This window comes from Anthonomus grandis, chromosome 1 (genome assembly GCF_022605725.1).
Source record: "Anthonomus grandis grandis chromosome 1, icAntGran1.3, whole genome shotgun sequence".
Lineage (NCBI taxonomy): Eukaryota > Metazoa > Arthropoda > Insecta > Coleoptera > Curculionidae > Anthonomus > Anthonomus grandis.
The window spans coordinates 11,201,009-11,216,411 of record NC_065546.1 but is presented as its reverse complement, the minus strand read 5'-3'; the positions used below and the strand labels follow the sequence as shown (position 1 = coordinate 11,216,411).

The 15,403-nt window shown below is 31.4% G+C and overlaps 2 protein-coding genes across 9 annotated transcripts in view; both read right to left on the bottom strand.

Moving 5' to 3' along the window:
- The window catches only part of LOC126744524 (tyrosine-protein phosphatase Lar), a 1,889,525-nt gene that overhangs the window by 134,653 nt on the left and 1,739,469 nt on the right, over positions 1-15,403 (bottom strand). The window lies entirely within an intron of this gene.
- Positions 10,520-12,408, bottom strand: LOC126744585 (potassium/sodium hyperpolarization-activated cyclic nucleotide-gated channel 2-like). Its single transcript, XM_050452063.1, has one exon. The coding sequence runs from the start codon at positions 12,322-12,324 to the stop codon at positions 10,612-10,614; it is 1,713 nt and encodes a 570-aa protein (XP_050308020.1). The 5' UTR covers positions 12,325-12,408; the 3' UTR covers positions 10,520-10,611.

Sequence of the window (15,403 nt, the reverse complement as noted above, 5' to 3'; positions counted from 1 at the left end):
ATGAAGCTTTTTCTGACGAAATAAAAAAAAAGTTATTATTCAGTTGCATTTAAAAGGTAAATGCTTCCTAAATCGCTGACAGTATTAACAAATCGAGTTATACAAATCTAATTAGTATTGCTATTTGAATTTATAATTTGGAGATATTGTTCGAAATATATATGAAAATATTGTAGAATGAGAAAACCACAAAAGAGTTTTCAAGAGCAACTTGTCAGAGAACTGCCTAAAAAGCCGAGCACAAATTATGGTGTTCGAACCATGGAACTTTAATATTTAGAGTGCTGAAGCCAGATTTTAAATATGAGTGGGTGTTAGTAGAAGTCATGTCATAAGAGCTAAAGAAGCAGTGTTTCAGAATTATAATCTTAAAAAAAAAGTTAAGTTTCTGGCTCTGTTATGATTTGGGGGTCCGGATCAGCAAGTTTATCTTCCAACAAGATAGTGCCGCTTGCCATACGGCCAGTAAAAAATTGGATGCTAGAAAACAATATTACAGATGTAAAATGGACGTCGAGTAGTGCAGATCTATCACCAATTGAAACCTTGTGTGGATTCTGAGATGATTAAGGAATATAATGTTTACATCAGCTAAACTCCGTCTAGATTTGCTTATCGCGTTCCTTAAATCAAAACCCGTTTATTCCAAAGTTTTTCTTCAACTCAATGATGGTCTAACACATAGTTTATTTTACCTAACCTTCTTCTGTTAAATGACAGTTTCTTTAATGCTGCATCCTTCAGAGAACTGATCTAGTGCTGGGTACTCAATGTTTTTAAATCATGCAAAAAGTAGGTTTTCTTTTTCTTAATATATTTCTTGGTAATAATATTTGTTAATTTTAACTTTACTTCAAATATTTTACATTTGCTATATTTTTTATTATACCAATAATATTATTATTAGATATAATGAATTATTATGATTATGTACTTCCAGTTATCAAAATTTTTGCATTTGAACTGAAACACTCATTTTTTCTTAGTGAAGTAAGGGGCTCCAGCCCCGCATAAGACAATTTTTTGTAATTTTATGAGAAAATCATTCAGCTGGAACACAAGAATACAAAATGGTAAACGTATTATGTACCATTTGATAAATGTTCTTAAAACGCAAAAATAGAACACATTGTTTATCCAAAAATATTGTTATTCACCACCTAAATTCAAATTTTACTACCTAACTTAAAATTTAAAAAATAGAGCGCTACATTTTACTTCTGTAACGACCTGTTACAAGACTCACTAGGATTTACAAACAAATTTATGCAGTCGAGAAAAGGTTAAGGTAAGTGCGGGTATATACGAGCCGGTTTCAACGGATGCGGTAAAGACGCTGCGGTACCGCATTGGTACAACACAGGTTTCAATAGGAGGCGATACACGATGCATTAGAAATGGACGACGGACGACGGGATGGTCCTGGCCAACACACGTACTTAAATGTATGGCGATACACGTTCCGGTTGTAATGCGCGTTTTTAAGCATTTTCACCCAAATTATTGCATTAAATATCGTGTTTTAACACAGTCAACAATGCGCTAAATGATTTTTAAACATTCTGTAATAATTGAAAAACTTATCATTTAACTGCCGATTATTTGTATAAAATTTGTCGTTTTTTTTTCTACGCCATTTTCAAAATATGAATGCCTTCAATGTTTAAGTTATACTGACTCTCGCAAAAGATCTTCTGCTTCAAGACCGCAAATAACTATTACCAATGAAGACATTATCTCTCTATAAAAGTCTCGAAGCAATTAAATGAATTTGAATTTTTCTTAGTGAATATCCGTTTGCAACGCAGTGTGTATCGCGTATATCCCATGCGGTAGAAACTACAAACTTTTTGACTTCTACAAACGCATCCCTCTCTACCGCATTCGTTTAAACCGGATCGTGTATACCCGCACTTAGGCGGTATTTTTATGTGAGAGTGATGTAACCCTGGGTGGTTAAAGAGTGATTAAAACTGACTGGCAAAAAGCCTTTGTTTTATTTCAAAATTATTATTATTTTACCTTAAAATATAATGCAGTTCTCCCAATTAGAAGAATTTTTAAATTTAAATTGAAACAATTCACTCAAAAATTTTTTAGTTAATTAAAAATATGATGGTAGCAAATGAAAATATGAGATAAATATTTGATGCACGTTTAATTAATTTAAGGTTTAAATTTTTGAAGATTCAAATGTTGCAATTAAAACATTTTACGAATTAACAATGATAAAGCCTAACAAAAAATGTAAAATACTTTTATATAAACTTTAAATCGAATAATCATTTCCAAAAGACATTATTATAACTAAAAATCCGAATATTTGATTATTTTTGTTTGATGATTATGAGCGGGTTTTATGATTTAAAAAAGAAAAATATTTTGGATATTTTAGTTTTACTTCTGCCGTGTTAGCACCGCAATGTATTTTATTTTTTTTAATAAATGTTTCAGGTATAAAATAGCAAAAAATGTAATTTTACGTTAATTACTTTAAAATACCCCAGGGTACAGTATTGGGACCATCGTTATTTTTACTTTATATAAATTATATTACTAAGGCTGGTAAATTTTGTAATACTGAACTTTTTGCTGATGATTTGATGGTTTGTTTTGGGGGTAAAAGGGGGGAAATTATCAAGCGTGTATTGATAAATTTGATTAAATGGCAATTGCAATTAAAAAAATTTATTTGCAAAAATAATTTATTAGTAAACACTTATTTACTACTTTTATTATTTATTATTTTTATAACTTAAAATTGAATTATTCAGAAAAAAAGAGAAAAGTAAAAAATATTACCTACAAAATTATTTATATTATTATTATTATTATTATTCCAATTCTCATTGCTTCTTACCACTTATCCCAGACCACCTAGATGTCAGAAGTTTTGTGCTCAATAGATACCTTTTTGGTTTTTTTTTGTAACATAGATAAGATATTTTCTAACCGTTCTCGATGTTGCTAAGAGAACAAAGTCTTGCATTATTTTGTATAAATGTTTGCTTTATTATTGCTGGAAATGCTTATTTTAATGAACGTCGTTTTTTTCTGTTTATTTTTAAGTACAATGTCTGGTCAGGAATAATTCTGAGCAGAGTGCGGTACCCCAAGACTCTAGAGCTTATTCAACTGGTTATTTTCTAAGGTAAAGCTAGGAGGTTTTATATATAGTATGCCACTTTTTCCATTTCTATGTGTACTTGAATTGCTAGTTCTGGACAGACAATATTTGCTATTGCATAATAACGTTTTCTGTAGGTATTGTTGCAATAAAATTAAATTGTGTACAGACAAAAAACTGAACAAACCAGAAATAGATTTTCCAGCTTGTCCAAAGATTCAGCACGAGCAATATATAGCTAGAGTTTCATCATTTTCTAGATCTGTACTTAAGAAAACATAATTTTAAAAGAAATATTTTTATTTTAAACAAAAAAAAATTAGGTTCGTACCTAAAAAATTCAAACTGATAATCAAAACATATATTTTCCTAAAATTACCGAGTAGTTTATTTGGTGAAGAAGAAAAAATATAAATGCTGATAAATATACTATCTTATCTACACTTTTCTGGTTAATAGGGAAAACATTTTTTTATTTAAAAATATTTTTAAATTTTTCCCTGGATATCGGTAACCAATTAAAAATTGTCTACTGTGTAACCGACAGTTTCGCCAACATCGTCTTTTTTATAATTTTCAAGATAGTCATAATGGTATCCTTAAAAAAGGGACACTCTTTATATTAATAAATATGGATTTTGCTTCGCATGCAATTTTAAACTGCGCAACTAAGAAAACTTAAAAGAAAATAGTAATTTAAGAACACGTTTTACGACTATTTTATCAGTTTTATCCATTGTAAAGCAGAAAGTAATTTCCTTCGATAAAGCTCTAAAATTCTCCACTTGATGAGAAATTTTATATTTAAGCTGCATCCAGCTATAATAGCATCACGTAGCTAATTCTAATTAATAAAGAACACTTTTTCTTTTAAACATTTTTCTGCTCGAAACTGTATTAAGGCAGGCAGGAGATAAATGATTACTTCATTTTTCTTTGCTTCTGTAATGAAGTTTAAGCGTTTCATACATATATTAACTTAAATAAATGAGAAAACCGCTTGATAAAGCCTTAATTTAGGACGAGATAAAAAATTACTAAGTTTACTTTAATAGCTGTCCAGGTTATAAGGCAGGAAAAACACTATATGAAAGAAGTGAGGTAAGTTTTAAAGAATATAACGTGAATCGAAGAAATTATTATTTAATATATTATGCACTTTTGGCTCATATCTGCGTCAAATATTTTTGACTTAATTTTCTATCAAAGCTTTTCAGCACCCCTATTATCGATATTGTTAACTTATCAAAGGAGGATGTTCTCTCCTTTATCTTGTAAATTTTTTGACCTAAATACATATTTTTGTTAATACAAGTAGTATATTTCTTTAGTATTCTATTTTTAAGCACATATTTCAGGATATACTTTTCTTTGTCTTACTAACTGGTATTGTCATAAGTCTATCTTTATTAAACAACGTGCTAAAAATTATGATTTATTGCTATTTATAGAATACATTGTCATCTGCATGTACTGGATTTAAACTAAGATTTAAATATTCACCGGTATTTTTTTGTAGATAATGTTTTAGGAAAAGTAGACTTATGTCAGTAATAATGTAAAATATCAAGGAACATCATTGCTCATCTATTTTATACCTTTTATCCCCTGATGATGGACACCACTGTGCCCGAAACATGTAGGAAATTTTAAGTAACTAAATGCTTAATAAATAAGTTGAGGGACACTGCAGAATTTGCATTTTACCTTACAATTTTTTATTTTAATTTCCATTTATAAATGATATGTGTTGTCTGTTAGGGTGATCTGTGAAGCGTTTGATAAGTATATGTAGATAAAAAAATCTTTTATAAGTTCATACACCAAAATAAATGCAATTATAAATAATGAAAGGAATTGAATCTTTATAAATAATGTTCAGAGAAAATAGTAAAGGTCATCGAACTCCTGATTTTGTAACCGCATGTAAAATACGTTACTACATATGTTGTGTCCCTTATAAGGGACGCTAAGCGCTATGTTTCCTTTATTGCACATTGAACTTAGCTCAACTAATAGACTGTTTAGAGGATGATGACGACTTGTCGGAATCTAACATTTATATTTTACCTCCAGATGATAGATATGAGACCGAAGTTGATAGCGACGAATCTGACGACGAGCATGCAGTGAATATAAATCACCTACCTCGCGGAATCCTATCTCAGGAATGTGAAATAGATTACGTAAATGATTCTGACCCTGAAGATTTACTGCCCTTATCTGTCCTTCAAAAAAACCTAAAAGGCAATAACAATACAAAGCAACAAACAGAGTACGCGTACCAAAAATCAAGATGGCGAAAGCCTGATCCTGATACTGGCCGAGTAAATAATAGTGATCTTGTGATTGTCTGTAGCCCTAGTGAACCTTCACAGGATGCAAAAAATGCAACTACCCCGGTTGATTTTTTCAAATTGTTTTTCAATGAAGAACTTTTGACGTTGATTATTACGGAAAGTAATAGGTATGCGCGGCAGAAAAATGTAGAACTAAATTTTACTCTAGACGAGTTGCATGTGGTACTAGGAGCGTTTCTTTTATCGGGATATGGAAAATATCCAAACAGAAGACTCTATTGGTCGAGTGAAAAAGATATCCCAAAAATACTACAAAACAGCATGCGTCGAAATCGGTTTGAGACTCTACTAAAGTATATTCACTTTAATGGCAATTCAAAATTACCCCAAGACGACAGGCTTTATAAATTGAGACCCTTGATAGATCATCTAAACCTGAATTTTAGAACACACAATAGCTTTGATGAGCATTTATCCATTCACGAGAGCATGGTGCCATATTATGGAAAACATTATGCCAAGCAATACATTCGGGGTAGGCCCATAAGATTTGGCTACAAAAATTGGGCTATTTGTTCGAGTAGCGGATACATGTATGGTTTTGAGATTTATACCGGAAAAAATCAAAACAAAGAAAAAGAAAAGAAATTTGGTTTGGGTGGAGATGTAATACTATCTTTACTAGAGCAAGTCGAATTACCTTCAGGTAAAAGTTATAAAATTTTTATAGATAATTGCTTTACAGGCCTTCCTCTCTTTGACTATTTATCGAAAACAATTATTGTGCCACAGGCACAATAAGAGATAATCGTTTAGAGAAATGTGCGGTACAAACTAAGAAGGAATGGAATAATCAGTAAAGGGGAAGCTATAAGTATTATCGAAATGACACCAGCATGCTCATACAATGGAAAGATAATAAAGTTGTTTCTGTTGCATCCAATTTTGAAACCACTGAACTAACTAACACACTTCGTTGGGACAGGGTCACCCGATCTAAGAAGATCGTTCCTCAGCCGAAAATAGTAGCCAACTATAATAAATATATGGGTGGTGTGAACAAATTAGATGGTCTTGTTGTGGCTTATAAATCAAGATTTCGACAAAGGAAATGGTATTGGCCACTAGTCTTATATTTATTAGATGTATCTGTTGTGAATGCTTGGTTACTTATGCGAAAATTGAAAACAAATCATCCTGACTCTGTTAGTTTATTGGCGTTTCGACGATACATATCGCAAGTTTTTTGAAAAGTTTTGGTACTAAACCCCTGCAAGGAAAAACCAGAGTGCCTCGACCATTACATGACGTACGATTCGATAATATTGGGCATCTGATAGTCTACAATGAAACCGACCGCCGATGTGCCTATGTGGAAAAAAAAGTCAATTCATCTGCGAAAAGTGTAACATTGCATTGCATCCTAAAATTTGTTTCAAACTTTACCACTTTACTTATATAGGGAAATGATGATATGATAACTAAAATATAATGTAATTATATACAAAACATAATAAACATGTTATCTTACTTTAATTTTTTTTTCCTTTTGCACAGCGTCCCTCTAAAGGGATGCTCCAAAACAAAGGCTCTAGTGAATTAAAACTTAAAAAACATTTTTTTATGTTTATTAGACCCATAATAAGGTATTTTTTCTAATAAAAATTTAAAAATAAAACAAAAACTAACTTTGGGCACTAATAGGTTAACATAAAATTATATCTTCATTCGGTTTCTCTTTTAGTGGGCATTATAAAAAATATGTTCGCATTGGATTTTAGATCGAGCAACTCTTCTCTCAACGTACATAAGATCTTCATTTGGAATATTTAACTTCACTAATGTTTCAGCCATTTTAGTATTTCGTGTCTTACTTAATACAAGAGTAACATTCCATCTTAATGGTACACATAATTTTTTGTTCTCATACAAGGCCACTTAGGAATCTTCTTATGATTAGGTTCCCAACAAATGCTAGTTTTGGCTTAATTGTCAATTAATGATGTCGCAATCCTTCTTGGTAATGCTTTAAATAAGTCCTCCTTATTTATTAGCTTTCTGGCTCTGAAGAAGGTCAGCTCTTGCTTCAGATATTTTGAAAGAATTGCATTTCAATGAATTTTTAGTTATAAGAACCAACTACTACATCAAATAATTTTCTTAAAAATAAAAAAAAATATTTTTTTTTTGGTTAAACCCTAATATTAATCTTCTTTAAAAATATATTTCTACTATAACTAAGAAATAAATCTAGACAATTAAAAAAAAAACATCAATTCTAAGCATCAACATTTCTTTTTGATCTTAGACGTGGCCGCTCTAGAATCTTTCCATGATTAAGCTCAGGTAAATAATTATAGCTGTAAAGCCAATAATTCCTCTCGATATTCCTATAGGTCACCATTATTCCCAAAACCTTTGTAGAAAAAAACTTTAACAAATCCGCCAGGTCAAAAATCAGTTCCTTAAGAAACTTCTTGTTGGTTTTTGAAGGTGGTAGACAATGGTACAGTGAAAACATCTTGTCGAACTTGCATTGTCTTATTTATTTAATGTAACACGACGTTTCGGTTGATAAGTATCTCCAACCGTTATCAAGTGTAAACTGATAACGGTTGGAGTTTACACTTGATAACGGTTGGAGATACTTACCAACCGAAACGTCGTGTTACATTAAATAAATAAGAAAATGCAAGTTCGACAAGATGTTTTCAAACTTCTTGTTAATACAATAAAGCTCGGTGGTCTCAATGACATAGTAACTGTACTAATATTCATATAGTGTAAGGCTAAATAGGGAAATCAGTCCAATCAACTCGCCATCTTCAAGATGCATCTCCTCGTAGCTACGGCAACTCATGCAATAGATATTTAAAAAAAAATTCATTTAGTTAATCAAAAATCGTTTGGTTAATCCCCATATTTGTCAATGTAATCATTTGATAAATATACTGTTAGTTTTAGCTTGCTAATTAATAATGCCACAATGGTTCTTGGTAATGTTTCCACCTTGTTTCCTAGCTCTAAAAAGGGTAAGCTCTTGCTTTAGGTATTTTAAAAGAGTTGCAATTTAGCTGTAATTCAATGAACTTTTAGTTATATATAGGTCCGACTACTAAGCAGGTTCCAAACATGCTCTACCAGATTTAAATCCGTTATTCATGTTGGCCAGCCTACAACTCTGATCGATCTGCTGAAGATACTCAGTTACTATTTTAATTACGTGTGGGCGTGTAGCATTAGGAAAGAAATCCGTTACCAATAAATAAAACATAAGGCACTAAATATTGTTCCAAAATATCTCTAATGTATCTGTTAATAGTTGAAGAACTCCCATCATATAGTACTAATTCCGTGTGATTCTTGCCTAAATCATAATGGACAAAAATCTCCCGAAATTGAGTCTTAGGTTGGACTGAAAAGAGCGCTCACCATACCATCTTATCTGTAAACAGGTATTCGTCAATCTCAGGAGTATAAGCAAAATCTCGACCCGTCTATGAAGATTCCAAACTGTAAGTCAGGGTCTCATTAAACATATGTATATATAATTTTTTAAAAAGCTACACGTGTTTCACTCCTATCGGCATCATCAGTCCTAAAAAGTAAATAAAAATAGTACACAAAGAAAGCTTTTAAAACATGCTAAAAAACTTTTTACCTAAACATACACTTACACAAATCACATTACAACTAACAACAAATCTAAAGCTGGATTAGGTTAACAATATTCACCTTAGATAGAAATTATATATATATGTATATAATATTAAATGAAACCCTGACTTGGAGTTTTTTACTTTTATTTTGTTTTTTTGTGTGGTCTCTTGGAGAGACAATGGATGATATGATTCAATTAATGATTTATATTTTAATGAAAGTGTTCTACTGCGAATGAACCCTAACCTATGTAACTAAGAGATTTATTTTAATAGAGTCGGAACCAGAGTGGAACTTTAGATATTAGATATTAGAACTTTAGATTTATACATAGATATTAATGTCAAGATGTTCAACAATTAAATTTTTTAAAATTTTTTGCAGTTTTGAGGCAGTGGGTAATATGCTCATTAGTTATAGATCAGCTATAATACGGTTAATTTTTTTTGGAATAGTTGTTATAAGGACCTTTTCTATAGTTCAGGCACAACATCTGTTTCTAAACAAAAGTTTCTTATGTTTTTAAAACATACAATTTAATCATTCCGGTGTTCCCTAGTAAGACTAGGAACGGAGAAGCAGTGACATCTACTCGATGTGTCTTACGATGTTTGATATTTGTACGAGTAGCAACTGACTCATGTTGGAGCTGAGTCTTCAACGAAGAGCTCTCAGAATCAAAATTGATTATCTATGGGCTTGGTTAATACCGGCTGACGTAGTACATTTGTATAGCATAAATGCTTTTAAATTTTGTTTAATTTTTTTTTAAGTTACTTAAAAAAAAATATTGCTCTGGAGAAGTTTTAATATAGGCCGACGCGTTGGCAATGAAGAGAAAGAAGATTTAATCGGCTTGGATTTTACTTGATCCCAACATCCAACTTAACAATTAAATTGGGCGACTAAAATAGCGTATTAAATAGACAAAGCTGTTACTGAATGCCGGATAGAATTGTTTGCCAATGGTACAATGATTTATTTATGAGGGCATAATATAAATCATATTCAAAACATTGTAAATGGCTTTGCAATAACAATCTTAGTATTTATACATCGAAATCAACATTTTGTTTATTTGGAAAAGAACATCAGTTGCTGAATATTGATACAATACAAGAATAACTCACCAAAATCAAATTAATTATTAAGGAGTTATCTTCGATTTAAACCTAAATTTTTACATTCATATGGACTATATCACAAGAAAATTTGCAAAAAAAGTGGGTTACATTACTAGGGTAGGACTTAAATTGTCACTAGGTACAAAATTGTAAGTGTATATTAGCATTAAAGCTCCTTATCTCTGTAACAAATGTTTATATAATTCTTCTTTTTGTATTAAAGGTTTTTTTAAAGGTGAAATAATTTACTTAAAAATAAAAAAAATATACAAATATTTATATTATAAAATTTTATTATCAAACTTTCATCGCATCTTTATTTTCAAATATTAATAACTACTCAAAATATAATTCTATTATAACTAGAAAATACATATCAATTATCAGAAAAAAATCAATTCTAAGCATCAAAATTTGTTGGTCTCAGACGTGGCCGCTCTAGAATCTTTCCATGACTAAGCTCAGACAAAAGATCATAGCCACGAACATGATAATTTTTCTGAATATTCTTGAAGGTCTCCACTCTTTCCAAAACTTTTTTAGAAAAAAACTTTAACAAATCGTCCTGGTCAAAAATAAGTTCCTTAAGCAACTTCTTATTAATGCAATAAAGCTCAGTGGTCTCAATGGCATAGTAATTGTACTGGTATTTATATGGTACAGGACTAAATAGAGAAATCAGTCCAATATCTTCACCATCTTCAAGATGCACCACCTCTTCACCAGCCTCTGTAGCTACAGCAACTGTTCCAGCAGATATAAAAAAAATTTCGTGTGCCCCATCACCTCGCTTAACAATGTAATCATTTGATAAATATACTGCTTGTTTTGACTTGCTAATTAATAATGCCACAATGCTTTTCGGTAATATTTTAAATAAATCCACCCTGTTTATAAGCTTTCTAGCTCCGAAGAGGACCAGCTCTTGCTTCAGGTAATTTGAAAGAGTTGCAAATATAGCTTCCTCATTAAAGAAATGATTCTGATATTTATACCTGTAATATTCAAATAGTCTTTCTCTTAAAATACGTGGGAGCCTTTTCTGCCTCATGTATATTTCTAGCTGCAATAAGTATTCCTCGTATTTGCTTTCGGAAATAGTTAATACACTAAATAACTTGAGAATGGAAGCTATCACGAAGAGTGTCCAAACTCTTCCAGTTATCATAACACAAATCAACCATAATTTATCGAATATGTCTTCATCATGAGTATTATGTGGTCCTTCTCCAGCCCCAAAGAAATAGCATGCGACGGGAAGAATAGATTTCGCATAGGCTCTCTGAATTGAATAATTGGGTTGTCCTGGAGTGATCTTCGCTCTAAACGGCCAAGAGGTCTTCGAAAAACTTTCATGGCTAATCCAAGGTAGGAAATAGTATATACAGGCAGCACCATTCAATAATATGCAGGTAATAATAAACATCTTTAGGCATACATAAATCTCTTCCTTCATTTTCAGATTAAGTACTATATTTTTTATGTATTCAAGTACTGTGCTGAATCTACAAAGGCTAAACAAGTTCATTAAATAGACAAAGCCCGTACTTCCAAACTTGACGTTCATAAGAATATCCGGAATGTAATAGGTGGACAAATAATGTTTTGCTATGGTACGAAAATCTATAACGACCTCTTTAGTTGAAGTGTCAACATACCCAGTAAAAAAGAACAAAATATTTATTAGGATGCCAAGAAAACATATAATTACTCTGTAAATACGTACTATGTCATCAATAATAAAGAAGATTTTCCTTCCAGTTTTTTCCTGTTTGTGAGAAAAGTGTTTTTGCTGGACCAGCAAAAAACTTATATATATTGGCGTTAAGAAAATTTCACATACCCATATTAATACATAAATGGCTTCTCTTATTCTGTTAAATGTACTAAAGGGATGTATCACAAAACACGAACCTCTCAAATGTCTTTTTTGCTCATTCAGCATCGTAGAACGGTTGCGAAAAAATCTGTTGGCAGTTGGAGAGTCTGGGTTTAAGGTTAGAAATTTTCGAATTTTTCTCCAAAATCTGTCGGTCCATGGCGCGTTCGGCGGCAATTTAGGCAGACCAAAAGTGTTTAATTTCAGTTCGCAAATATGTGTATTTGAAGGCATTTTTAACTATTTTTTTTACCATAAAAAAGTAAAATATAAAATTTTTTTTAAGATGAAAATTAGAGTTAAACGTTGTTTTTGATGTTGCTTGGGATATGTTATGTGTAAAAGCTTGACAATAGTTGGGAATGTTCGGTTTTAGAAATTTATCTGAAAAAAAATAATATTGGTCAAGAATATATTCTTTCAAAAATATTCAAAATAAATAAATAATAATAATACATATAAAATATGTGTTAAGGATTTGATAAATATTTTATTTAAATGTTTAAATTTATTTATTTTTACTGGTCCTACTATTAGTATAATAACTCGGGGAGACCAAAGTCTAGCGTCGGTAAGCCGCTAAGTCTCTTTCCACAAATTTCGGTAACCCCCGTTGTCATTGCTGACGGTCTTGGATAACGCTAACCAGATGACCTCTTCTCTTAATGAAGTAAAGCAAATCTTCGTAGTCCATATAATTAATTTTCCGCCGTGGCAGGTGTGAAGATCCTATAGTTTCACCTCCACACGATGCAGGTCCCGGTGGAGCCTGTAAGTTTGCTAATATTCGCCTAGATAATAATAATTATGCCAAATTCATTGATGTTGATAGCAGTTCCTTAGCTAAGCGGCATTTCTTGTTCACTCAGTTTAATATTAGGTATCGCACCGACCGATGGGAGAGATGATTCATGGATTCGCGAACTCATCCCTTACTGCTCTGTGTTCCGTAACCAAACTTAGACGAACTGACTTTCTTTCACTTGTTAAGAGTTCGAAAATGGTTCTATGCACTTGGCTTTCAAGGCAGCTTGACTATCCGGACAAATTATAATATCTTTTTGCGATACTCCATTTGCGTGGCAACCTCTAGAATTTTAAATACATCAAAGGTTACATGATTATAAAACTTGTGTGACCAGCGTCGTTCGATATTTTGAGCCTCCTGATAGCCCCGTGTGAGCCTTTCTAGATCCATTTGTGTACCATATTTGCAAGAAGTTATTAGGTTTATCTATTATGTTTGACCCTTCTTATCTTCTCAGTATATTAACACTGCAAGAGCCACCTAACCATATTGTGCTGTTTGTCTTTAACCAGATTACTAAGGCCTCATCAGTAATTATCACTTTCATTAATATTAAGATGCTCAATTGTAGTGGAAAATACGTAAATTTTTGACATGCCTCTCTTATAAACATAGTTTTTAATTTGATCAGTGATTCAGGGTTTACCATTAATCTTACAAACATAATATAACTCTTATATACAAACCTTATATTGTTAAATTTTACTAAATAAACTTCATCTTTTATTCTCAAGTTAATGAAATTTTTTTCATGTTTCGATTAAGAACAACAGATGTCTTACAAATTTCATAGTACGGCTATATGTGTTTCTTAAGTTATAATATCAGGGTTAATATTAAGTCCTGCTCTAAATTAAATGAAAATCAGATGTATCATATCCTGAAGGCTAAGGTCTTCCAAGGTAACCAAAGTCGTTGGCAAGATGTAATGTAACATTTTAATTCTTTCTTAGATTATACTACAGATAATATACAAAAAGGTAACCTTTTCTGATCGTTTATTCAATCTTAGACAGTTTTAATTCTAGTCTGTCTTCAAAATATTTGTGTAGGGCTATTTCAACTAGGTCATCTCAGGTTAAGAATTGCTTGCCAAAACTTGTATATTAGTGACAAAAAATTAGAAGAACACAATTATTTTACAATTATCTGTTTATCAGCAAACTTTAAGGTCGCATATCAATTTTTAAATTTTCCTCAATAGGCATGAATTTTTCTCCCACCGGCTCTATTTTTCTTTCTGTCTCTTATGTTGGTTTAAAATTATTATTATTTTATTAGATAAAAGCCAAGAATTAACATTCTGTATAGCTCCATGAACTAAGTAGGCATTACAATATATTTCAATAAATCTTCAAATGTCAGCTTTCAAATTTAAACACTAAACATGTCCAATTTATCCAGACGATTCTTAAAACAGTTTACAGTAGGAGCAGTTATGACATGTAACCAATAATATTTTAATTCTATGATATCGCTGTAATACGCATTAAAGGTCCGTATATACGGTGGGAAATTCGCATTAATTTTCAGTGACGCCAACTAACAAAAAATTAAAAATCGAAATAGGGAGAAGAAATTTTCACTTTGATTTTGTTGTGGTGTGCTTTATCGTGTTTTCGCAAAATTTAAAGAATTATATTCTTTTATTAGATATACAGGATGTTTCAGAAATAATTCTGAATAGAAAAGTTAATATAAATATGTATTTTAATCTCAGTAGTTGTTGAGATAACTGATGGGACCACCGTAGCCGATCCAACGTCCCAGGAAAGTTTGATTTAAGTATTTTCTCACTTGGCGGCTCTAATGTACGGGAGCTCCGTAGTGTGTCATATTGATTGTTTAATTGAAAAGAACATCCTTTATTGGCATAACGTTGTGTCAATAATTCCGGACCACAAATTTACAGAAAATGTAGCAAATTAGATTCAGCAACGGCATGTAGATTTTCATTAGACGACCGATGTTAGTTATGGGTGTTATTAATACTGTCGCGAGTGAAGATTGAATCATCAGTGAATATTGTTGACGAAATTTATTCACTCTTAACGACATTTGTCATTCACCGCCTCTAATCAAGTATGATCAATTTTCTTCTGCTATGCTAGACCAACTTCAAATAGCTATACTCGTATCTTGCAACTATTGAGATTAGGTTTCATGTTTATATGTTTTTTATTCAGAGTTATGGATACTTCAACATACCAAACTATCGACTATTCCTTCTGAAACACCCTATCGTCGTATCCCTGCGAAAAGTCACTAACGCGCATTTATTAAGTTTTAAGATAAATCAATTTAAATTTTTATTCCTATTTATTAAATCAGTCTTAATTTATTTTAAGGTAAGCTGTGTTTCAACGTTTTCCTATTTAAATGTACATTTGAATTTAACTCTCCAAATGCTACTTTTTTTCTAGAAAGTATAATAGAAACCAAAGAAAAACCCAACTAGTGACTTTAGCAATAAAAAAACTAAAGTGAACCAGTAATTAGTTACTT